General features: G+C 40.8%; 1 protein-coding gene across 1 annotated transcript in view; it reads right to left on the bottom strand.

Annotated features, from left to right (window-relative positions):
- Positions 1-2,777: 2,777 nt before the first annotated feature.
- Positions 2,778-27,218, bottom strand: part of MARCHF11 (membrane associated ring-CH-type finger 11) — a 96,226-nt gene continuing 71,785 nt past the window's right edge. The window contains exons 3-4 of the mRNA XM_039842756.1: positions 25,569-25,761; positions 2,778-3,440 (exon numbers count right to left, since the gene is read on the bottom strand). Of these exons, the coding sequence (XP_039698690.1) occupies positions 3,118-3,440; positions 25,569-25,761 (516 nt within the window). The 3' untranslated portion in view covers positions 2,778-3,117. The remainder of the gene's footprint in view (positions 3,441-25,568; positions 25,762-27,218) is intronic.

Genomic DNA, 27,218 nt, shown 5'->3' with positions numbered 1-27,218 from the left:
AAACCCCTTTAATGCCCCAAAGTTTCTATTGTATCATCTCATTTATATCAACAGCACCTGTGTGTGACTACTGCCTGCTAGTTCAGTTTGTAGGATCGCTCTTCTGAGGCTAGGATCACCACTGATTGCATTTTACTGCTGACTTTGGGAACTGAGAGTATCACCCATGGGTATGGGGTTGAGAGAGGACCCCAATCCCTGAGGTGACCTTGCTGACTCTTACCCCAACTGCTGGGGCACCATCTTCTCACTGTTCTACAGATTTCAATCCTAGCTACCTAGCCAACCCCATGTTAGATCACGTCTTCACATGTATCCTATGCTCGCACCTGCGAACTCTCTCACCATTATTGGAACATGCCGCTCTTTCGCCTCCTAGCTGTTTCTAGAATGTTCTTCTCGACTCGTCTGGCAAAATTCTACTTGTTTCAAGACCGGAGTCCTGCCAGCCCCTCGTCGATGCCTTCTCCAGCATGCCCCACGGAAAACTGACTGCTACTTTCCATAGTTCACCTGTATCCCAATACGTACCACGCGGTGCCACAAGTCCCTACGCACTGTCTCCATATGAGTCTAGGTCATTCCGGGGCCCACTGCTAATAGTGCCTGACTCGCAGAGAGTGCTCCATAAACATTTGCGCTGCAGATCAGTGGTCGAAAAAGACAGACTGCACGTAGGTCTGTTTATATAATATGGGAAAAGATTTTTTAAATAATTAAAAATATTTCCAACATTTCCTTACCATAAATGTTTTTAAATTTTAAGGCAGTTCAGTTTGAATTACAGCATTCATGACTGAAACCCGTTTATATCGGAACTTACACTGCATATTAAATTTTTAATTTTCAAGCAGTGCATTTAACTCTCTAAATGCACACCTCCTCCCCAAGAGCATCTGAGTTTTTATGTAATCATTTTATGGATGGTACATTTCGTCGAGTGGAAATTCTGCCAGATCCTTATTCCAACATCGATTCGGGTCATTTGTGGGTGTGTTGAGTGTGTGGGCGTGTGTTAGGAGGTGGGGTGGTGAAGAAGGTGAGGGAAATAGTAGGTATAGACAAAAGGTCCATCCAAAGGACAAGGTGCTGGAAAGAGGGGTGTCTAGGGGTGCACATTCCCTTCAGGTTGACATATCCACTGTGCGCTCTCATCTCCAGACACTCGTACCTCATGCACCCCACACTGACATCACGGGGGTGGGGTGGGGGGTTCTCACCTACTGCCTCTTTTTGTTTTCCACTGAGTTAGTGTGAATTCAAAGTGTACACTCATTAGAAGGGCGGGCTTGCTAAATACTGGAGCAGTGATAGTCTAATCTCAATAGTCTAAAATCTCTGTCGAGTATTTTTAATACAATTCTCTAAGCAACAGTACCCACAATTATTCTCTATTAAACATGGTTACCGTTAGTGATTAAACTGTCTAGGACAAGCATTAACACCTGCAGGGTACGAATAATAGATCGTTGCTTTGACAGCAGATTTGTATCCATGGCGTCTCTGTTAAATAATCTGCTTTCCTGTCCCAGGTGGCAAGATTCTGAGGAATGGAGACCAGCTTTACAGGGCCAACCTGTACCTCTCAGTCCCTCACCCAGGGCTGCGCTCCTGCAAGTCAGATTAATACAAAAAACGTTTGAGTGAGGATGTTTAACACTCTCACGTTCTATATGTGCCTGCCCCTAAATAGTGGCTGAATTTTCCTTCTTTTGTGACTTGCTGATTCATTCACATTTCTGCAAATTGTCACATCCTTACTTAACCCATTTGTGAGTTTTGTAACTGAAAAAATGTTATTTCAAGTGTCAGTAGAATTTGCTATGTAGGAATGACAATGCTAAATGATTGATCAAAGATTATTTTTAGAAAGTGGAATGTAAAGCATTTTATTTCATAGGCTTTAAACTTTGATCAATTACTTCAAATGACCTACAGGTTCAACTCCTGTTTCAAAGGAAAGCATGACTGCCCGTCTCCTCATCCATTCTCATTCCCTGTTAAAATGTGCCATTTACCTCCATGAGGAGGATAAAAAGGTGGAAAACTTCCAGGTACCGCCAGTTAGCAACCTGTTCCTGGGGAGTCAATAGCCTCATTTTTCTTTTCCTCTTTTCATTAAAAAAAAAAGAAGAAGAAAAAAAAAACTTATCTAGTGAACGAGAAACACTTCTCACTACAGCTGAATCTATTTCCCCAGGACTTCATTAAATCACGTAATAGGGTCAGTGTTGAAATGATTAAGTAGGTATAGAAGCTTTCGCAAGAAGAAAATCTAAGGAAGATGGTGCTCATAGAAATCAAGATGCTAATAATTAACCAAAATAACTGTGATAAGTCTGTGAGCGGGTTATGCAAATATGAGGCAGTATTATTATCACACGTGCTATGAGGCAACATCATGGTGACCTTTCAGGGTTACAAGTATGTAGGATGCCCTGCCTGGGTAACATATACTAGAGTAAAACTATTTTATTCTGCTCACCTTCTGTCTTTTTATAAGCTCTCGGTACCGTTTCCGAAGTTTAGAAAACAAGCCTTAATTCCTAGAATTTGCATTCCAGGGGACGGGTTATTTCAACCTAGCAAAAAAAAAAATAATAATAATATTTCATAGTCAAGTTTGCCAACCAGCACGAGGCACGAGGAGGTCCAGTGCAGAGGACTGTGCGAGCGGCCCTGGACTGCACGGCCGATGGGCACTTTGGAACCTGCCCACAGCATTCTGATGTTTTCCACATTCGCGTAGCATGTCTGAAAAATTACACATGGAGCACAAAGTTTGATAAAAATATATTTAAAACAAGCAAGAAAAAATAGTTTTGGCCTTAAGGATAACTTTCATCATTCTTTTAACCAAGTAGAGTTAAATTACACATATAATGATTTCAAGTACCAACTTATAAAAGATGTGATAATAAATCAGAAAGCAAAAAACAAGAGGACTCTATTTTTTTCAGAAAAATGTATTTGCAATTCAAATGTTCATATAAAAAGCATAAATTTTAAAAAGTTCATAGATGTGTGTGTTTTTAGAAGTGTTATGGTTTTGCCATTCATTGCAATTACATTCCACGATACGCAGGATGGTCCGCGCCGCACCGTCACGTGCTTCCGTCACACCGACGTCACTCTCATCACCACCTCGCCTGAGCTGTTATCTTCCGACAGATCTTCGTGGGGCCTCATACGATTGAACAGGTGCAACAACACGTAGCCGCACTGAAACCGTGGGGAGGTCAGCTGCGTTGGGTGGACCAAGTTCCTGTTCCGCAGGGCCGTCAACGGCAGCCACAAAGTCCTGCTTGTGGAAGACTCGCCCCGACTGCTTTCTTCGATGTCTGTGGCTTTGTCATAATTTAATACATCCCAGTGTAAGTTAACAGCTCGCCAGCGCTTAAACACTCTGTAAACTGCAGCTCCTTCGTGGACAATGAGACCTAACATTCAGTGGAAAAAAAATTAAAAAAAAAAAGACTGGTCACAATCAAAAGTTGGGAATGTTATTTTGTATGCAATTAAGGAATCAAAGAAATAGGCAAATTTCTGTTACTCATCATCTTAAGAAAAGTAGGGTATCCTGACTGCTCAAATATTCTGGCTAACGGCCAGCTACTACCCATGTGATGTTCAAAGAATCAGAATCAGAATCAGGATCAGAATCAGAATCAGAATCCACTCCCCTGCAGAGAGTCAGGTTATCATGGATATGATTTACTTGCTCCATTAAGGCTCAGAACATACCTTTGACATTTCGCTTCCTTAGGAGAATCATTAGGGTCATTTATTCATTCAACATATATTTTTCAAGTGTGCATTATGAGCTTAACACTGTGTTAGGGGCTTGGTCCCAGCTGGCAGCTTCATTAGGGAAAGAGACAGATATCAAGGTCAAGGCTATCTCCTCAGTTCCTAAAACAGTGCCTGACACACGGGAGGTATAACTTTTTGTTACTTTTACTCTCTTCAACAAATTCTACAAAAATTTATTAAGCACCTACTTGAGAGCTTTACATGTATTATCTCATTTGGTTCTCACCACAGCCTTACGAACTAAGTATGAGCATCTCTCCCATTTTACAAGCAAGAAAACTGAGCCCCATGGATATTACGGAGCCTGCTCAAGGGCAGGCGACTCGTAGCAGCGGAGCAGGAGTTCAAACCTGGGCAGGCTGGTTCCAGGGGCCTTGCTCTTTGCTACTGGACAGAGCATTGTGTAATTGGATGATTACACAATTCTGAGACAGTCTCAGAAAATAAACCGGATAACACAAGAACCTCAAGGACCATAAAGTGGCAGTCAGTAAGTCGAACATGGTGCCCAGGTACGTGGCTCCATGTCTTCCATCCGCTCCAGCTCCCACCATGCCCTGCGTTTTCCACACATTGATATTTCAGCACGGAGCCCTAGAGCTTTTGAATTTGTGATCCCCTCACAAAAAGGAGTCCCCAGGGGCAAGTTCCTTCAGGCAGAAAAGCGAGGAGCAGCTCTCCTCTTTCAAGAGGTTGAAATTTCATTGAAAGTCAATGGAGAGGCCGATGAAGTCTTTTCTACGTGGAATATGACACTTAAGTCAGATGCGTCAGATGATACCACCATTTTTTTAGCAATATATTTGAAACAGAGCAGATCTTGCCAACCTAGGACCTAGAAACTTGGGTGCATGCCCTGAAGAAACTCTCCTAAGTGTGAACAAGGAGAGGTGTCCAAAGTATTTATTTAAATATTATTAAAAATTTGTTTTGAGAAAAAAATCGCCACTGTCTCAATGTCCAGCCTTAGAAGAATGGAGAACTTGCAGCGTGTGGAACCTGAGGGCTTTAAGGATGAAACCGAAGAAACCACAGCCACAGGCACGAGCATGAAGAAACTTTCAAACAGTAGTGGAAATCTCAAAGCCACAAAAAAAAAAAAAAAATTTTCAGAAATAAATGACTGGCGTAAAAAATCATATGTATTTTTATGGATACAGATATAGATGGTAAAAGTATAAAAATATACATGAGAATACCCATTAAATTCGCAATTAGGGGTGAGGGGAAATAAATGGAATGAGATCGTGGAGAGGCTTCCAACTGTACTGCTGCATATTTTAAAGCCGGGTGGTAAGGATGTGGATGTTCACCATAGTATTCTGTATACTTTTTGTGTGCCCGAATAATCCATAATTCAAAACTTACAAAGAATCGTTAGGAAAATTGATCTACAGTAGACTGAAGAATAGACAACTGAAGTAGGAGAGACAAATAAGGAGGTTACCACGTAATAGTACGTGAGGAGTAGAGGGGCAGCGGTAAGAATACAGAGGGACAAAGTAATAAACTTGTCAGAGGAAAATTTGACAGGAATTATAATACAAGAATGGGGAAAGAGCAAAGCCGCACAGTTTTAAGGCTGAAAGAATGAGTGATCCAAAGGATGGTAGGTACAATGAGTGTTTTGAACATGTGTTTGTTGGGGAGATTATTTCATTTTTCTGTCAGCTAAAGCAATGCCAGGTAGGCAATGGAGATACCCAGCTCTTGGAAAATCATACCTATCTAATAGCAGAATTTAAGTTTTCCATAGCTCCCTTACCGGATCGACTTCAGACCCATGTGACTTGACAGTATTCCAAAGATACTCTCATAGGCCACTAAAAATGCATATGGTTCAATAAGTAAAAATGTCTTCGGCCCAATCATTGTACACCATCAAAATAATGAAGAGAAATGTAAATATCTGTTAATGCAGCAATTTCAAATAATTGTTATGGTCAATTTCTTATTCCTTAAGGAATAATCAGCATTGACCCAAATGATCAGATGATTTGGGGAAACAGCCAGAATTAGAAGTCAAGACTCCCAGATTTGAAATGATGATCGTACTGTTAGCTTTCTGAAATTTTCGTGGCCGATGATTTAACTTTGCTGATTCTATTTTTCCTCCTTAAAATGCGATTGGAATACCTAATCCATAAATCCAGCAGGAGAGTATAAAACAAACTGGAATTCATCAATTAGGAAGCACTCAGATTTCCTCAAAGATGGCAACTGTATAAATATAAGATATTATTATTAATCTAAAAATCAGTAGTGGATCTATATGGTGAAGAACATTCATTCGCACTCATCACAAAATCATTACAGCTGTGACAGGTTCACTTTAGATAAGTACAATGATGGGGAGGACAGCTTTACCAGGGAAAAATCACTCATTTTACAGAATCCTATTCTTTTTTTATTGATTTCCTTTGAAAGGCCAGAAATCAGATCATTTGGTGGAGCTTAAAGTCACTTTCTGGGCATATATTCCTGGTAGTCCTTTTCTAAATACATAAACCCACCCAGTGTGCAGAAATAAATCCCACACATCTCGACAGTACATTTTGAACCAAATTTCGAGAGAGAACTACTTGAAGTTTCCATGAAGACATGGTCCTCTTGAATTTCCAGCTCCATGTGCTACTTCTTCTTCACTGCATTTCAAGTTATGAATGATACCTAGATTGTGTTTTATGCTCCATGAGCATTCAGAATTACTCCTTGCTCTCTAGAAGCTTAAATTTTACTGAAATGTGAAAAATCCCACGCCCCACTCCCCAAGGTTGTCCTCTGTGATGTGCATTTTCCCCTTTCTTCTTTAAATGTTCTGGAGTTGTAGCAAATGCCTTCTGTACTAGTGGTTATGGGAAGACATGAAGACTATGATCTCTGAAATCCAGAGGTAAAAATTTATTCAACTCAAGTTCATGTGTTGAAAATCCAGCTGTTAAAAATCGTGCAGCCATCCTTTCTTACTGACAGTTGGTCTCTTGTTGCATAACTGAGAAGCTCACTTCTTCCAGTGGCTGTCACTCTCTGAGTAACCCAAGTTAAGCCTTAAAAATAATTTGTCGCTTTGACATTTCAGGTCATGTGAGAACGGGCTTAGATTTACTTTTTCATTTGAGTCACTAAACCTGCGGGGACAATCAATGATTTCTATAAAATCTAAGTATTAAATATTTTAGGATTCTTGCTACATTATTGATGGCATGAATGTCAACAAGGTATGATTTACAGGAATTGGAGGTTTTAAGAGTTGAGGGTGTGTGCGTGTGTGTGGTTGGTTGGCATTTATCATTTCCCTGCCAGTGACATTTAGTTGGAGCATCCTTTTTTTGATTATTCCCTAACAAAAATGTTAGGGAATAATCTTTAAAAACAAAGCAGTGTTAAATAATTTCTGGTTTCATTGGAATAAAAGCACAGTCTTTATGTAGGTAAAATATATCCCAAACTTGGCAGTGGTGTGAGAGTTGAAATTTTTATATGATAGTAGAAAATGAGCTGATTACTCAAAGAAATGAAGGAGCAGACTTTCAGGTACATATGTTCACATATTTGTACACATGCATATACACAACACACACACGATTTGTCTGTGTTGAAATATGTTATAATTAACAAGAGACTTCCAAAATTTACTGTCAAATATAAATAAATTTTGATTAATTAAAGACCAAAGCACTAGTGAAGTCATTTCATTTATTGTATTACCAGTCTCAGCTTTTGTTCAAATAAATTTGGTTGTTTTTTCATAATTTGAAAGCTGAATGCTTACCAAGGATCTGTTTTGATGGCCAAACACTGTGCTCCGTGCTTTACATGTACGATTTTCATTTAATCTCGACAGCAACTCTACAAATAGATACTATTATTGAACAATTTCATGGTTGAAAAAATTGAGACCTAGATTTATAATTTGGTCAACATCATGAAGATAAGAATCAGAGCTGAGGCTGAAGCTCAAATCTGTCTATAGCAAACCTTGAGAACTACGTTGTTACCTATGTTAACTTTCCAATGTGTGGCAGTCTCTTAGTCATAGAATGATGACTAAAAGAGACCTTGCTATGAAGTGAATGTATGTATCTCCCTAACATTCATATGTCGAAGCCTTAATCCCTCCTGTGACAGTTTTTAGAGGTAGGACCTCTGAGAGGTAATGAGGGTTATATTAAATCATAAGAGTGGGGACCTCATGATGGGAATAATGCCCTTATAAAAAGTGGAATAGGCCTGAGTTTTCTCTCTCTTCTCTGTTGTGCACACACCAAGGAAAGCCATGGGGAGACATAATAAGAAGACGGTCACCTGCAAAACAAGAGCCCTAACCAGACACTGAATATGTCAGCACCTTGACCTTGGACTTCCCACTCTCCAGAACTATAAGAAATAAATGTCTGTGTGTAGTTTAAGTCACCCGGTCTGTAGTATTTTATTACAGTAGCTCCAATAGACTAAGAGAGAACCTGTAGGTAAACTACATCGCCTTCATTTAAAATATGAGTAAATTAAATCCTGGAGACTGGGTTTGGACAAAGTTATACAATTAGTTGCCATTTTTAATATCCTTGTGTGTCACTGCCACTGTTAGATCTCTAGGACTGCCAATGACACAGCCCCTTTCTCCCTCGCCACTCACAGGAGAGAAGAGGGTTAGTTAGGGAGGCTTATTTGAAGGCAATGCTATCAGTGGTAAGAGCTTCATCTGGTAAGATGCACTTACCTTGGGCCTTCCCAAGAAGTGCAAGGCCCTGATAAAATGGTACAGAAACACAGGCTAAAGCCTGTGTGCTGGTCAATCAAAACTACCCTTGATAAAGCTAAAGAACTAGCACCTCACAGCAGATATGTGGCCAGAAAGGGCTGACTGCAAAAATGCCCAAGATATTTAGGTTAAATTCTACCATTCTCCTTTGGCTAGATTCCTCCATCTCTCTCTCTCTCTCTCTCTCAAATTTGCACAAAACCAAACTCTATAAATATAACCTCATGTCATTCTGAGAAGTCAGTGTGCACCAGAAGAATGGGGAGTTTGGGTCCCATCTGATCCTGTTTTAAGAACAGTTTAGAGTTGACCAGATAAAGAGGCCTTGTTTTTGACTTCTTAATTTTCCTCCCTACTTGGTAAAGACCAGAGCGTGGTTAGACCAAAGACGGGTAACTAAACGAGACTTTGGTCCAAGACACCCATTGCTGCAATAACCCTTGCTGGAATGTAATAAAATGCGCCAGCTCTCCTAGCGCATTTTCCCCACCTACCCCAAGTCAAGAAAATTTAGGTGTGATTATAGCGGTGATCACTTTAAAAGTCACTCCTTCATTGGTGAATCTTGTTAATATGAATCTTGAAGAAATAACCATTAAGTCATTATTGGTATGTATACTATGTCACTATGTATACTGAATGTTTCTTGTTGGACTGAACTATGTATGGTGCTTTAAGAAAAAAATAATGATGAAAAAACAGCAACAGAAAATATAAAACAGAGAGATGAAGACTGAAAGCAATATACATGTCATCACGAAAATCACCAAGCTCACAAAACGAAGCTGTAGAAAATTGATATCATAAAAGCCAGGTCTCTGGGAACTACAACGTCCTGATTATATGTGCAGATTTTTATGAATATTTCCGACGTCACCCATATCAGAACAAATAATGCAAAGAAATAGCCCATACGAAATGTACTTACATCAATAAAAGACGGGTTGATTTTCCTATTTTTGAATTTAAATTACATATATATTTACATATATATATTTACATATATATATATTTACATATATATATGTAAAATATATTCATAGAACCAAGTTGAGAATGACAGACTGGGCATGAGAGTTTAAAGCGTTGGGGCTCAACACTCAAACCGTTAGTAATAAAATCGGTGCAAGAAACATGAAAACGACAACGAGTGACTCAGAAACTTTCCATGGCATGAAAACCCTTGACACTAGAGGCTGGCTAATTTCCAAATACCGATGCTCTGACCTACCCCGCCCTGCCCCGCCCCCAAAGTAGATCACACTGCACATGAAGAAATGATTAAATAGTGAAGACCCTCAATGATCGTTCCTCTGAGAGCACACGAAAGAAAGTTCATTTGTCCTCTGACACTGCCTTTCTCTATGTCCTCCTCTCTGCTCAGTGAAATCTGCAGTCATCAGCCTGGTGCAGAGAGCACATTTGTGCTGCATCTTTAATGCTAATGACATCACTCCCTGGGAATAGAACAAGACGGCAAAGCCAAATTTTAATAAGGAGCACAATCTCTTACCGCCAGGCGGTGAGCGAAGCACGCCCTTTTCTGTAAGGCCCTGACGTAGGCTAAGTTGGCTTCTTCACCTGCCGTGCCCTGAGTCAATTAAGCTGACACCTGGCAATCAGCTAGACTCCTCTCTATCCTCTTGCACTAAATTCTGCTAATTCTGTCTTCTTAGCACATCCGAGATCAAAGCGTAAATCAGAGAATTCCTCAGAAGCAGCACTCTCTTACATTTGCATGATGAACGGTTAAACACGCTTCAAGATCCAGACTCTCTCATAATTTTTTCTCTGACCCACTCAGATTTAATCACTCCCTCCCACCATCTACCACTCCACACAAGAAAGACCTTCACTGTTTTCCTTAGTACCTGTATTGGAACGATTTGTTTATATGCCTGTGACCCCATCAGCTGTGCACCCCCTGAGGACAAGAACCCTAGTCCTATTTCAATGCCTGATACACAGTAGGATTGGATAAATCTTTGCTAAATGAGAGGGAGTGAGCGAGAGGGCAGCAGCCATCACTAGAATCTAAAGGACGACAAGAACCCACTTAATGTCGTTGTGACAGTACCATTAAAATAGAAAAAGATCTCGAGTATCGTTCTTCGAAATGTGAGAGTAACCAGGATCTTAAGATACCAAAGACAAACCGAGACGTGCATTCTAACACTAGAGATAAAAAGGGTTTAGGGATCAAGGCCCATATTTCATGACAGTGGACTTGGGACAGTGTGTGTGTGTGAGTGTGTGTGTCTGCGATGGTCTGATAGGTGTAGAGGAACTAAAATTCTTTACAAGGATTTGTTTTCAATAAATTGCGGCAGCTTCCCTCACTGTCTTGTTGGTCTGGTCATCAAATGTGCCTGCATCAAACAATCATGAGCCCAGAGGATCACAGAATGACTGTGCCCAGCCCTGAACCCTAAGAGGCAAGTATGGATTCCAGGCAAAGCAGGCAGAATTAAAAAAAGGTGCTGCTCATTCATCCGACCACTTGCTTTTCTAAAGAGCCAATCTATCCATCAATTATTTTAATGACTTCTTTATTCTTTAGTGGACAGGAGAATCTCCTGATTTTCCTATTACTAGCCCCTGGAGCACAAATCTACCATTGGTATAGTCACAGAATAGTCCTCAAAAGCTGTGAACTTTGTTACGCAATTATAAAATATATGATATATTAATTTTTTTCTAAAAGAATTCACTGGAGAGAATTGTTATACCATCTAAATTTCTACCCAAAAGTACTTGAGAAGAAAATTATAGCTGTGATTATTTCAATAAAAGATATAAAGGAATGAGCCCAATACTTTTATAGATAACAAAGATATACTGAAATTCTCATAAAACTGGGAGCGTGGTTTAGAATCAGTTTAATTTCTGACAAATGCAACTTCAGTTTTGTCCTTCGATTCACGGACAGATGAAACACCTTGCAGCAAAGGCTTAATGTCATATATCACAGGGATCAGAAGCAGGTAAACACTGTCACTGAATGTCAAAATTAGAAAATATTGGGTATGAGTGAATCCAATCCCTTCATTTTGAGGCATGAAGACTCTGAGGCCCAGAGAAGTGACGAAGCTTGACAAAGGGACCTTGGTTAGTTAGTGTCCAACCAAGTCCAGAGGCAGAGCCAGACCCTTGAGCCTGGTCCAGGGTGCTCAGTCTGCAAGAACACAGACCTCAGGAGCCACCTTGGGCAAAGCCAGTCCTCCCTGTGTGTTTTTGGCCCAAGGGATATAACAGACCATGAAGCAGAATCCAAATCTCGCTTGGTAACAGCGGAGGTGGGATAGTAGGTTCTCCTCTGGCCTGGAGCCTCGAGGGCATGTGAGCTGCAGCATTTGGACAGGAGATGGGAGCATCACACTGATGCTCACAATTTCTTAAGAGAAAAAAGAAAATCACTCTGCAAACCCTGATGTTACAGTATTTGGTTAAAAAAAGGGACCCACCGACATCCATCTTCTGTGTTCATTAAAGCTTTTAAGATGAGGAATCTGCTTTGATATGTTTCCAAACTCTAGTGTATGGACTAAAGCCAGCTCTTAGAACAGACCATTAGTGGATTTTTCCTCGTGGGAAGAAGAAATGAACACAACTAATTTTCCCTTTTTCCTCCGAGGAATAAAACTGTCTACCGCAAACTTACAGAATGTGATTTTATTAATCTTCAGGGAAAACCACACATGTACTGGTTGCTTTATTCTTCAGGGCGAGAATAATACTTAAAAAGATCAAAATTGAAATATCTAATTAAAACCTGTTTATCTTTGTGGCGTGTAACAGGCTAGCTCATTTTTCTTGGCCTTGTTTTTCATTTATCTTAAATTATTCAAGCAGTGGGTAAAAATTCCTAACAGAAGCTACCATCTAAGCACGAATAAAACTTCTAACTCTTCAATTTCATTCGTACATCAGATTTCTTTAAGTGAAAATATTCATGGAATTTTTAAGCTGAATCTACAAATGCTCAGACTTCAGGTTTCCTTAATATTCTACTCTGCGATCCAGCAACAAAATTCAAGGATGTGATGTGATGCTTTATATAAATAATTCTTAAGAAACTGTCTCACTCAGACCAATGGAAAGAGAGAGATGGTTTTGGTATGGTCACCACTGGGATGGGGTGAAATCCAGCATCGCCCCAGAGGCATAGAGCAGGAGGAGGTGGAGTATAGTGGACAGTGGAGTAAGGTAGACTTCACCCTGGTGTGTTTGTTCTTTGGTTCTTCCCCAAAGGAGACTTACAGGTCGGCGAGATTGAGAAAAAGATTTACTGAAAGCACGTTTTAGAAGGAGACAGGCCTCAGCTAGGGAAGGCTGCAGCCCTGTGGCATTTAGGAGATAAAGAGATAAGACAGTACACCCCAAAAGGAGAGGGGGGTTTCCAGCCAGGAAAGCTGGACCAGCAGAAATGAGAAGGTCTGTTTATATTTGGGCCCTGATGGAAGGTCCTAATGATCTGTGAGGTCACCTTGACCGATACCTGGCTGCTATAACTTTTTGCCTACTGTGCATGTCCTTACCTAGAATTTAGTCCATTGTAATTAGTCGTGAACTTCCAGGCATAGCCACGAGAGTATAATGATGGTATGATGACGCTGAAGTTAGGGGCAGTACTATCTGTGCATGTGTTTGTAGCTGGTTTAGCCAGCAGCTTTTATGGCCTTTGTGCTCTAGGATTTGGGGTAATTTAGAACCCTAAAAGGGAGGTATTTCTGAGGGTGCTTAAGGAAGGTCTTCAAGGGAAGTTTCTATGGTTACAGAATGGGGCCTTGGCTCCTGTTGATCTTGCCTGACTACCTAATAGTATGACATATTAAATATTTTCCATTCTCTTTACTAAATGTTTCTGTATGTATTTGGTTCTGTTAATTTACAATAAATGAGTAAAGACTTCACAAAACAGCTATGTTACCTTGGGTTTTTAGAAAAAAAGCTGTTCTCCATTTTTAATCTAAAACCAGCTCCTTCCTATTTAAAGTATTCATGATGTCATGCCTTAGGGGTTTGAGACAGCAAAGTAGGTTTGCTTTGCTAAATAGACTACAACATTTTGTAAATTAGCCAGCCATTCAAGCTCAGCGGATAAGGAGGAGTTTTTACCAAGTAGTAAACAGAATTAACTGACTCGCGTAAATACACAAGCTCTGGAGAGAGAGGGTCTGGATTCCAATCTTAGACCTCTCCTCTTCCCACCTGCATGGCCTCGGGGAACTAGTCAATGCTGCCTTGTTTTCAGTCTCTGAGATAAGGATGATAAACGCCACCTAGGGGCTGTTCCAGGATTAAGCGTGAAAACGGAGGGGAAGCGCTCAGGATCTTAGCCGGATCCTAGCTATCCCCGGACATGGGGATTTTAAGCCCTAATTTCCACCAGTTGGAAGCAGTGGAAAGCACACGGGCCTCCTTTCTGTGTTGTCTCTGTGGTTTCTCACGACCCGAGTTTGTCACCCGCTCCCTGTCAGTACACGCAGTCCCTCCTCCTCTGGATCGTACATAAAAACAACATTTAGAAGAATAATCACATTCGCATTCTCTGCAGTAAAAAAGTTCCATGCCGCAAAACAGAACGAAGCCAGGAGATCCCCAGAGAGGCGGGTGCCAGTTCCCAAAACGCTCTCTGGAGTGACGAGTTCAGGGCACGGCCTCTTCCTGCTATGATTCCCACGAGCGCGCCATCTACTTTGCTCTCTCCTCCAAGGAGACCCCGCTCTCAGCTAAGTCAGCCTCTTTTACAACCTCGCTTCGGAGCGGCACAGGGAGACACCCAGGCCTCGCCAGCGCTGCGGGTGTCCCCAAGCGCCGTGTGCTTACCACTCCCATAACCACTCTTCCAGAAAAGAGTCAAGTCACACGAAGAATAAAGTTGCGCGCGCGCACACACATGTGCATGCTTGCACACAGAGTGCAGCCACAAGAAATGTCCCCTCATGGCCTCTCAGCCACTCTCCACGATCACAGATGGATCTCCTCAGTCCCCTAGGCCCACTTCAGGGCCACGTGGATGACTCGGCCAGGACCCGACATACGTAGGCTTCGCCCTCCGATGTCCCTCCTTCACTCCAGGCTGGGCTTTTTCCTTCTAGAAACTGTTCCGACAAGAAGCTGAGATTCTGCTATCTATTGCTGACAACCACCTGCAATGCTTCTCACTCACCCACGTTCTTAATCTCAGTGCATTCTGTCCCACCTCCCGAAGACTCTGAGCCCTTGGACTGCAGTCTTTCTCCAGTCCCTCAGCTTCATTCTGAGAAAGCGGAGCCCCTTCTGCAATTGTGGTGAAAGGCAACTCTGCACACATAACCCCAGCTCAGCCCAGCCTCGCCATCCCACGGCTCTGCAACACTCATCCCTATTGGGTAAAAATGCACAGCAGCCACGTGGCTGTGGGTTTGGGGTCACCCCTGCTCCCGCCTCAGGAGGGCGCTCGATCGTGCCCAATGATGTCTCTTGGCTCAGCTTCCTCTCCCAAAGGCCTCCACAGCTGAGCACCATTTTTAACGCTTTCTCAGAATCCCTGCACCTCCCCCCACTACACACGCTCACACGTGCTGTGCCTTCTCTGTCTCTGCAGATGGCCACACTACCTACTTGACTGAGAAAGTTTATTTTCTCAGCGTGGCACATGCAGCCACCTCCTGCTGTGCCACCCTCTCCTCCTACCGGCCCATCTCAGGGGCACCAGGCTCCTCCTGTGCAAAGCGAATCCCTCCTCCATGCACTGGGTTCTAGCTCTGCATTCACAGGGGCATCACCTGGTCTTCAGTCTTCTGGTTTCTTCTGGGTCTTTCTTCAAAGCATTTGTCCACGCTGAAGTCTACTATTAAAACAAACGGGAGCCTTTCTCAATGCCGTACCCCACCTCCAGATTCTGCCCTCGCCTGTGTCTTTTTTCAGGTAACGTTTGTGAGCTGACATTCTGAGCCCCCCTTCTGCCTCCCGCAATCTTGTGTCTATCTATCCGCGCCCCCAATATCGCCAAATGCAGTGAGTGCACTTTGGCTTTATGTCACCTGCTGCTGACATGGCATCTGGCACCGCTGGCCACTTGCTTGTCTTCCAGTTCTTCCCCGCCTGGCCTGACCCCACTCTTTCCTTCACTGGCCATGCCACGCTCTTCCTTCCCATCTCAGCTGAATCACTTTCGCTGGCAGACACGGGTTTAAACTACCAGATATTAATCTCCAGCTCAAATTTCTATCCTGAGCTCCAGACTCCTAAATCCAGCTGCCTACTGGCCCGATCTGCTTACATTCCCCAGAAATTCTGCAAAAAGAAAACGTTCAAAAGGAACTTATCCTTCTTAGCGCCTACCAGCCTCTGTGAATCACCTCTGATGGCCCCTCTCCGTTACTCCTCAACCCCTTCCCCACCTCCGCTGAACCGACTGTCACCTTACGATTAACCTCCTTTAATATTCTAATATTCTAGCCGCTGACTCCTCTCCCCAGTCTTGATGCAGGACTGGATCACCCCTGGATTACTATTAATATCTTTACTTTCCCCAGGGCGGCCCTCCCTGTCTCCCTCTCCCCTTCAATGTCCCCTGTCTATCAAGGCTCTTTCCGCAATATCGAGCTAACCAATCACTGCAGCGACAACCCTTAGGGGCTCTCCGAGCTTTCACACTTCGTTCCCACTCCCAAGCTCCACCGCAGGGGCCTTCCAGATGATCAGGCCTTATTTTCTCACTGCTACTCTCCAACAAGCATCTCTTGTTCTTGCCATACCAAATGACACATGCTTCCTTAAAAATATTTCATGCTTTTATGTGTTGACAGGTCCAAGCAGTTGCCTCTCTCTGGCCCTCCTGCTCTTCTTGAAAATTCCGCTCAAGATTTCATCCTCCCAGACTTTGCTGATCCCAAGCATGATTAACCTTCTCTCATCTTCCTTCACGTATATTTATTTATCTCCTTGATCTTTCCATGAAGTAAACGAATTGCTTATTTCCCTCTCTCCAGCAGCTGGAGAGCAGGGAGCATGTTGCATTCCAGAGCTAGACAAACTTTTTCTGCAAAGGGTCAGTCAGACAGTAAATATCTTAAGACTATGTGACATTACGGTCTCTCAAAGCTTGCAGCTACTCATTGACGACACATAAATGGAAATGTCTGTATCCCAATAAAACTTTATTTATGGGCACTAAAATTTATACTTGATATAATTTTCATATGTCACAGAATAATATTCTTCCTTTGATGGTTTTCAGTGCTTTCAAAACGCAAAAACTACTCTTAGATCGTGGGCTATACAAGAACATCCCTATGCTATTTATATCTTTATCCTGCACCCGAGGCTTTGGACGCAATAAATACTCAATGACTGACACCTCTTTAGCTAAACGGCCTCAAATTGAGAGAGATGGCTGAAAGAGTCACACTATTTCTTACGCAGGAAATGGAAGTCAACAATAACAATATATTTGGTCTGTTGCTCTGTTAATTATGCCAATGTTTCTCTGAAAGGTTTTTTCAAGGTCAGATGAAAGAAAAGTGTTGGGTTGGGTTTTCTCTCCTGAGGAAGCCTGAAGAGTTAATTAGCTTTGAGTGGATTTCAGGCACAGCATGAAGGACAAGTAGCAGAAACAAGTTTCCTTATTTTATTCCTGGGGCTTTACAGGCAGCAATATCAGGAATAACTAACTATGTTAATCATCGTTAGAGAAACTGGTAAACATCAGTATGATGAAGGCACAGAGAGCCTATAATCTGCACCTCCAGAGTAAAGAGATTATGAGGGGCTACTTCCCAGAACACATAAAGGATAAACATTTGTTTTTCCTTTAATAATCTTGAATTACAAAGGGCTACTCTGCCTCTCTCCCCAAGGAGCCTGCAGCATGTGCTTAGAAATTAGAATGTAAAGGACCTGAGGCTGGGGCTGGTGTTGGAGGACAGACTCTTGCTTTTTTGTGTTGATGGAGGTGCATCAGACTCTTCTAAATGAAGTTGTGGCATTTCCTGGGGGCATGAAGCACGCTAAGATATTCTGAAATTAGTAAATAATGACCTGTGCTTATAAAGAAATGATTCCTAACAAGGTAGCACTCTAGTAAAAGTCATGGCTGCAGGGGTGGCAGATACCTCGCAATGCGGTCCTAGGGCTGGGAGGAACTTTAAGGGACACCCAGCTGGGCAAACTCTCCTAAGAAGCCAAATCGTGGTGCTTGAACTGGGGACATAGGTCCCCAGGCAAATTATAGATCAGGAAATGGAAGTATTTCTTGGAGCAGAGGTGGCTGACAGTCTTCTTATATAGAGAGGGAAATCGAGATATTAAGATTCAACAAGGCGGTACTGGGTGAATCAACGTTTCTCATTATTTTGCCCAACGATGTTGAAGTCGAGCTTCTTTTTCCATAAGCCTATGATTCATACAGACTAATCCACATTAGCACTTCCTGTGAAACTCAGAATGAGACAACAGCAACACCTCCTACAATCTGCCTTCTGTAACTCAAAGCGACATCCTGGGCACCTAGGCAGCACCCCACTCTGTGGCTGAATGCTGACCTACCGACATTCAGAGCTGTTTTCCTGAGTGAGCCGGCAGCTCATATCCCAGACTCGGTGAATGGGGTGGGAGGCGATGAAATGGGATGGAAAGTTGGATCTGGGCTCCCAGTGTTTTGTGATGAAGAAAAAGGAAAAAAAAAAAAGTGTATATACAGATTTGAAGTCTTAGGGATCAGACTTGCTGACAGTTTTGAATGGGGTGGGGCAAGTGTGTGGGGTGGGAGTGGCTGACAGCCATCATCTCCACTCCCCACAGAGAAAGCATCTTTATGGGAGAGGTGGCCCACAGATCTCACGGGACTCTGTGGTTCTGGCCATCCTTACTTAGGCAGACACAGGAAAGCGCTTATCCCATCAGACATCCGCGACATCCGCAAACCCCTCCGCGCAGACCGGTGCCTGCGCAGGCCCTAAAGACCACAGTAACGGGCGTGTTTTCTTGGTGATTTTTCGTTTTCACTTGAACTATTTGATAATTTTATAATTGTCTTGTAGATAAATGTAAGATTTTTGCAGCTTAAAAAATGCCACCGCTCTACAATGACCCACGGGAGATACATTTTGCAACCCTCGCCAAGCCTTGCTCTTTCGAGCACATTCATCTACGCAGTTGGTCACCCCTGTGGCTACGTAAGAACTCTCCTGCGTGCTCCAAGAACCTGAGTGTTTTTCTGCTTTATATAACCGTATGCTTCAATTCCAACGCTAATTTCTAACTCTTTCAGTAAATAAGTTTTTTTTCCTAAAATACTTTAAGAAATATTGTCAACTTCTGAATCATGCTAAGAAGTGCCAGAGAGCATGGGAAATTTTAAACAGGAGAATCTAAAAGTCATTTATAATTTCCTTGGAATACATTAGAAATTTCTTTTCCTTAGTTGATTTACTTTCTTAATTCTGCTTTGTCTATGCTAATTGCTTTATACTTGTTGAAAGCGAGCCATAGGAAGGAAGATGGCTTGAAAGCCCTATTTTGGCATTAAATAGAAGACAGGTCACCTTTGATTATTTTGAAATTATCTGTCAAACTGCCTCACCTTTCTTCTTAGCATATCAAAGGATTAGAGAGTGCACATTTTAAATTTCTTGTCAATAAAATATTAAATTTTGTGTTCCTTTTAGCTACATTGCCTAAAGAAAAAAAAAAGAGCTAGATGAAGCATTATCAAAAGCAAGAGAGAAATATTACCTTGGCTTTTAAAAATGTAAACACATGTCTAATATCATCAGTCTAAGACCATAAGAATATGTGGTATTTATTTATTGTTCTGAAGTTCTATAATGAAATGTGAATAAAAGTTACCGACTGGGAACCGTAAATAGGTTTCTTGTATGTGATCAAGTTGCTTTAGCCAGATATGTTACCAGCTACAAAAAAAAAAGGCAGATTTTTAAATGGGCTATAATAATGGGGATAAAATTTACATAAATTTTTGTAAAAAATTATTTAGATTCCAATTGTAGGAGAATAAAACTATGTTGTAGCATACGGCATTTCTGCAGAAGGGGACTTTTTTTTCAGTACTGATTATAATTGGTAAAATAAGGAGACGATATTTTGATCTGCTCCTTATTCTAGTATATCTCAGGTTATTTTCCAAAATCCCTAATTTCTGCAGTTTTCAAAAGCAAGACAGTATAAACAACCATTTTATATTTTATTTCATTATGTCAGAAGAGCCCTGAGAAATATTTTTGGTTTCTGACGGGAACATCTGTGTGTGTGTGTGTGTGTGTATGTGTGTGTGTGTGTGTGTGTGTGTGTGTGTATGTGTGTGCGTGTGTGTGTGTATGTGTGTGTGTGTGTGTGTGTGTGTGTGTGTGTGTGTGTGTGTGTGACTCCATCGTCCACGCTTGGGCTTTAATTTGAGAAACAGAATAATATGGAGGACGAGAGCAATAATAGAATCAGTACTGTAGCCAGCAAGCCAAGCAACAAAGAGAAGCAATTTTTTCTTAAAGCATTTAGGAGCACTTTCTACAGAGGAAAAAAAAAAAAAAGACAAATTGAGGCATGAACTACCCTCAGTGTTAACAGAAAAAGAGAAAAAACTGGCCCCAGAGATACTGGATGGGCCGGAGAATGCAGGGTTTTTGAGAGACAATGATTTTTTTTTTATCTCAATCACCCCTGCTGGATTTCATTTTTCAGAAAGAATAACTGGAGTGTTTACAGCAAAGATCATCATCCTGAGACCCTGCACATCACATCTGGCATCCAGAAAGACAGCGGGCAGGACAGCTGCGTGTTCGCATGGCCGGGGTGGCCGCTCTCATTTTCTTAAATAAAATTGCCCCACAGACCTGAATAGTTATAGACTGGATTTTAATAAAACCACTCTAAAGGTGTTAAATAGAGTTCAAACTTCCAATTACAATATCAAAACACGATATCCATGTTTGTCCAATGTGGGAAAACTAAAACTCTCGTATATTTGGGGGGTGTAAATTGGTAAAGGCTTTTTAGGGTGCAAAATGTAACACGTGCTTATTTATTACTCCAACCAGACTTCCCACTTCTCAGACTCTTGCCTACATAAATATATAAAGGGATGTCTTTTGCAACTTTGATCCTAAAGGCAAAAATTGGTAAAACCTAAATATCCATCAGTAGAACGAAGTTTAAGTAAATCGTGTATATCTGCTCTAAAGGGGAAAGGGCTCTAGATCATGTTGTTGAATGAAGACGATTTGCTCAACAATCTGAATAGCGATGACCCTGCTTATATAAAAATAAAATACACAAATGTTTTGGTACCCAGATGCATGTTAACCTAATGAAAAAACCACCTGGAGGATACGCATCAAAATGTTAAGACGGGACATTTCTGCAAATGGAGTGACATACCAGAAGGAGCAGAGTGAGTAAAATGGTCTTTTTAAATTTTATATCTGTCACAATTATAAATACAAAAGGTGTTGTTTTTTTTTTTTAACTTGAATATGTATCTATTTATGTGGACAATCAAGAAAAACGTTTAAAAGAACAAAAGTAATCCAAGTTTTGAAATTTTATAACCAAACGCAGTTCCTTCCCTAAGTATCTCTGGGAAGATCAAGACATTTTCCAGACACAGATCTGGCACTACTTTATAGTGTTAATGAGATTAAGTATAAGCACTGCCATCTCTGTTCCGGGAACCCCACTAACATAACAGGGTTTTAGTTTTAGTTTGTTGCTTCTACAAGAAACTGAACTCACCTCTATTCTACCAGACACTAAAGTGACTTGGTACCTGTCCCCGCTTTTTAGATGCAAGTTAATCAAATGACTTCCTCTCCTATGGCCATCTCTTAATCCCTCAGTCTTTTAGTCATTAATGAACACATTCCTCTCTTGTGGCCCAAACTGCCTTGGAATCACACGACCAGTGGCAAGGAGAGCCTTCTGTTTTCTCAGTGTGCAAAGGATGGAGACAAGAGCCGGATCCCGTGCCAGACGCCTTCTGCTGTGCGTTTGCTCTTCATTTCTGAGTCTGGCAACCTTTGTCCACTGTGCACATCTTCTTAGGAGAGAGCCAAGATGAGCCTGCTTTGGTAATTACTTCTCCCAAATTTTTGCCCCTGGGCTACAACACCTCGGTGATTTAAATCCTTTCTATTAGTTTTCCTGGTGCACAACCACGGTCTGAATGCCAACTAGTTCAGTATTTAAAAAGAGCTCCCCAAATAGAAAGTTTCATCTCTTTGGACTTCCATTTCCTTAAGACATGTCTCCTTCTACGGCTCTCGTGTCTACCTCTTGACTACCACTCTCTCGCTTTTAACACACCTCCTTCTCCTAATCCTCTTGAACTCATCTTCACTTTATCCATCACTTGTGGAACAGTTTCTTTATCATGTAGGAAACACGATCTATTTATATCGACAAGGTGAAACTTGTTAATCAAGTCCTTACCTATTTACAATCCCATCATCTAGAAATCTGTCCAATCGGGTAGCCAACTAGCTACCGTATGTGGCCATTTAAGTTAAATTTAAATTAACTTAAATAAAATTAAGTTTAAAATTCAGTTTCTCATTCTCACTAACCACATTTCAAGTGCTTAATAGCCAAAGGCAGCCAGCGTCTATGGTCTGGACAGCACAGATATACATTATCATCATTGCAGAAAGTTCGATTGGACAGCCTTGGTTTAGGTATTTCAACTACAATAATACCTAAATCCTTGGGAGATTTCAAAACTTTAACAGCAAGAAGAAACTGGATCTTGGGAAAGCAGAAAATGCATTAATTAATAATGAATGAAACAAATTCACTGTATCTACAAATAAGTATATAAATTTCCCCAAGTAAATAAATTTTCTATAAATCTTGACATTGCAATTTAACGACCCAGTAATAATCTCTTTATAAACATTACATACACTGGCTGGATTATAACACTTTCTTTTTTTGATTCTGGAATAATCTATAGATTTTCAGAATTATTCTTTAAAAAAGAACATTGATGAAGCTGCCAACCCGCTCCTTCTCATTTAGGTATAAACAAATTTGAAAGGCTTGGATGAACAGGAATGTAGGAATGTTTCCAAATTAGAGTAAAGCCCTTCGAATGGTGAGCCAACTGTACATCCTCCACGGGTGACAAGGGGGCTGTCTCCCCATTTGCCAAGCACCTATTCATCTGTGAGCCTCCTTGGCTCTCAACGCCTCATGAAATCTGCCTGAAACAGTCCCCTTCCTGCATATAACACTCCAGCATTAACCTCTCCCTGCTTTGTCCAACGACCTTCTCCTGTGCAGACTTCTATAACTGTGCACATCCCACTGTATTCTAGTTACCTACTTACATGTCTGTCTTCCTCGCATGGTTGGAAGCTCCTTGGGGGCAGGAAAGTGACCAACTCTTACTTGTATTCCCAGCACCTAGCACTGTGTCTAACACATAGAAAGTTCTCAATAAATATTTGTTGGATTGAGCTGAGCAAATTGAACTCAAGGCTGTAGACCTGGTTTTCATTCTACTCTGACTCAAAGTCTCGCTGTCAGGTATTTGAAGTGTAATTAGTGTAATTTGCTTTGTCACTATCTACATTTAATTAGGAGACATTTGAATTAATTTGAAAAGTTAGCAGGAGCTATTACAAGGCTATGATCCATTTGGCTGTTGGTAGGTAGCCTAACTGTATTTGCTTTCTTGGCTTTAGTAGTCTCCTATTTCCTTGGGGGAAAAAATAGGATTTTTCTTTTGGCTCAAACAGACTAATGAATGAGATTTCCAAGTGAAAAAAAATCAACGATTTTGTTCAATCTGAATTCTTCAATATTTTTCAAAATATACAAATAAATCATTGAATGAGATTCGGATTTGATGAGCCAAAAGACAATGGAAAGTATTGTCAATATTTAAAATTCAGACAAATTGTCTAAGTGTCGCCAAGAAAATGTCAGTTGATTTCTGTGCCTAAGAAACTTGACTTATAAAATGGGTAAACACTCAGACTTCAAAAGGGAATCCCAAATATGTCATATATTGTCGAAAGATCATTAATTCATACGGATATGATTTTAAAAGCAGAATTCCAATAATCTTGACTAAAAGTCTTGTATTAGCAATCAAAATATGAGATATAATAACTCAACACTAGATGCAAGCTGTGAAATTTGGGAAAATGATTTCCTAACCAGGAAACGAAGGGCCCTTTTAGTGTTAGGATAATATCAAGAAAGTCAACTGGAATTTTTTCTCCTCTAGGAGCCTAATGGTTCCTTTGATATCAGTGGAATACCACATTTTATAACAATTATGTTGAGGGACAGAATGAACACTATCTCTAAATTTATTAAGGGATTTATAGAACAATTTTGTGATTCTTCTTTATTTAGAGCACCACCCTACAGATTACATTTGTACAGAGATTCAGAATTTCCAAATGCTTACATATGCATTATTGCATTTAATGCAAATTGTTCGTAGACATGATTAGCCCAATTATTCAAGCAACATCTGCTCGGTTTACATACTATTTATGAAATTTCCCTCCCTTCTTTTTTTTCCTTTCCGGACTGAAATTTGATTATTTTCTTTCTTATTAGTCTTGTAGTAACGACAAAGGAGGACAGAAGATAAGGAAGGGAAATTCAAGCTGATCATATTTTAAAATTTATAGAGTTCTTTTAGGGAAAAAAAATGACTGCGAATATTAAAACTGCGAGCTAAATTAAGGCTCTAGTGAATAGAGACATTAATTTAAGTGATTTAAATTATTTCAATGTTTGTGGTTTAATACACTTAATCTACGACTTATAATGAATAACATCATTTTATAATTATTATTTCTTTTATTTAGGACTGTGAGCTCGGATGATTATTCCCATTATTTCTGGTGAGAAAACAGGAATATGGAGAGACAAGGTCGATCTGTCCAAGCTGAGGTCAGGATTAGTGGCTAAGTCATCTGATCCCAGTTGATCATCCCATCCCCGAAATCAGCGTTTCTCAAGCTTTAGCTGTGTCAGTGCCTGGAGGTCTTGTAAAACGCAGATGGCTGGGGCTCAAGTTTCTGATTCCGCAGGTCCAGGGTGGAGCCTGAGAATGTGGATTTCTTTAAAAAGGTGCTGCAGACGCTGCTGCTGCCATGGGTGGTCTGGGACCCCACTTTGAGAAACACTGCTTTAAGCCAGGGCTGCCCCTCTCAGCTCGTCGTACATCACACTAAGCTGTAAACCACATCGCAGCAGAGGGAGTCTTCTCGATAGTGTTGACCCTCTCCATCCCTGCTCCCACTGCCAACTGGTCACCATCCCAGGGCCTGTGCGCACCTTGTGCTTGTACACACCACAAGAACACTGCCTGAATGATTCGGCTTCCATTTCCCCATGGTGTTAGAAAAACAACAGATAGGTCAAGTAAAACATGTAAGTAATCTTTTTTTGTAGGGTCCATTAGGTTAAGATGTTTGATTCTTTTTTTCTCTTCTAAGCCACTGAATTTAATAAGTGAGACAAAGAGGGACAGGACAGCAAGGAAAACTGTCGCCAAGTCCCAAGCCGTCCAAGGAGCCCTTTATGCCCTTGAGGAATCTGAGTCCCCATGACATAATGTTAAGACCCCCGCGTGTGGGTATTCTCCCCAAACTCGCAATATCACCATTAGCATCAGCCAATACCATCCCAGCTTTGTGAAGGGGGACTAATTTGTCCTTATTCCTTAGAAATAGGTGACAGTCCTTAGCATCGCCCACTCCAAATCACTTCTGCAACTCCTTCCTTTGGTCACAAAACGTGTCACTTTAAATGGGCAGAATCCTGTTAATTGTTTTCAGAATACTTGGGGAACACAGATCCTATGCTTTTTGAGAAAAGTGGCCAGACTGTGATGCCCCACAGTTAATTAACTGGAGAACGAAGATCATGCGAACCACGACAGTCTGTGTTACATCCCACTGGGGAAAACATAATAGCTGCAAGAAATGCATTACTGGCAGTCGGTTAACGTTCAACATCACGGTCTTACCTATGCACACTAGATCCATAAAACCATACATTCCATAGCAGATCTGAAAAAGGATGTCCTTCCTCTGCCACACTGCATAGGGGCTGAAGGCTGACCAGAGGAGCCAGGTCACACTCGCTATTAAGAACAGGGATCCTAGGATTACAGCAATCATCTGAACTTTCTCAACCAGTGTTATAGAAATGCTTTGCCACTAAAAGAAAAACAGAGGCATGTAAGAAAAAGGTGCTGTGTATAAATTTAAAAGGAAAAAAAGAAAACATTTCAGCCCCATGTTTCTCTTCATAATGTTAAACCCCTTTCAATCTGATCGGCCCCCAAATGAGTTTTTTCCATTTCATCCAGGCTATACAAAAGAGACAAGCAGATAAAGATTAATGAGTTGCCTTAACTTCATTATTCTCAGTAATTCACCATTCTGCAAGTTTAATCTGGTTTTGGTCCAGATAACAGTACTGAGTGTGAATGGCTGAGGAATATTTAGTACCCGAGGATCACATTATCATCTTTCACGCATGCATGAAATTAAAAACACTCCGAAGAAACACGGTGAGGTCTCCTCTATTTGGAAATTTATTTTGCTCTTAACGTATCTGGCTACTGCAAAAAATGGAATTTCTTGTTTTTGTGGAAAAACGTAATAAGCAAATCAGTTATGTAAGAACATCAGTGAAAAGTTATTTAAGATAAAACACTAGAATCATTATAAGGGAACTATAAAATTGTATTATATCTGTTATTGGTGCATTTCATGTACTCACATATTACTGACTTTTAATTACTTATAGGGTAATCCATGAAGCCATTTTTGTCAAGATTTAGAATTTGTATGCAAATGGAGTACCTTTAAAACTCAAACTGTATAAAAGACACACTATTCAATTGGGAAGGAAATCCGAGAGGATTTACAGTATAAATGTTCAAAAATCTTTCAAGAGTGTTATCAACTTGAGCTAAATTAATTAAGTCATCTTCTCGCTTTCGCATAATTGAGACAGAAGCAAAACTAAAATTGCTGTTATGGCTTGCCAGTAAACAGTGAAACGCAAAACAACCTGTACGTCCTCATTCTGTGCGAAGAGCCCTGTTGCACCATATGGCTTGTCAAAAGAATTCCTCAACGGTTTAAATAACCTTTAAAAACAACTGTGCTTAAACAATCAGCATCCACGAGGTGCATCTGGTATTTTCTTAAACTCTTTTTACTTACCTTAAGTGTGATTATGTGCATTCCCAAGGCAAGTCACAACTTCGCCCGCCCCCTGACTGTCTCTTTCAGCCTAAGTAATTCACATAAAATATTTAGGTATGCATTTGACCATGCGTATCCATGAATACTCTTAAATTTTACATCAACTGAAGATTTGAAATCAAAATGCATCTGAAATATTTTGTTCTCTAAAGTCATTTACATTATTTTTCTTTTAAAAAACAGAACCAAATGACAAAGGTGGGTGGAGGTCTATAAGATAGATATTTCTAATTATTTCAATGTGAAGATTCATTTATGGAAAAATGGTTCTTGCTTTTACAGTTCTGGATGAATCATAATTAAACTAGTCAATATTATTTTATCATTACAAATCAGTCGGTGCTGTATTTCAAGCATGTATTTGAAGTTGTCTTTTCTCTAACTCCCTGGCATAATTT

Source organism: Pteropus medius, unplaced genomic scaffold, assembly GCF_902729225.1.
Source record: "Pteropus medius unplaced genomic scaffold, Ma_sr-lr_union100, whole genome shotgun sequence".
Taxonomy (NCBI): domain Eukaryota; kingdom Metazoa; phylum Chordata; class Mammalia; order Chiroptera; family Pteropodidae; genus Pteropus; species Pteropus medius.
This window is presented reverse-complemented; position numbering and strand designations above follow the sequence as displayed.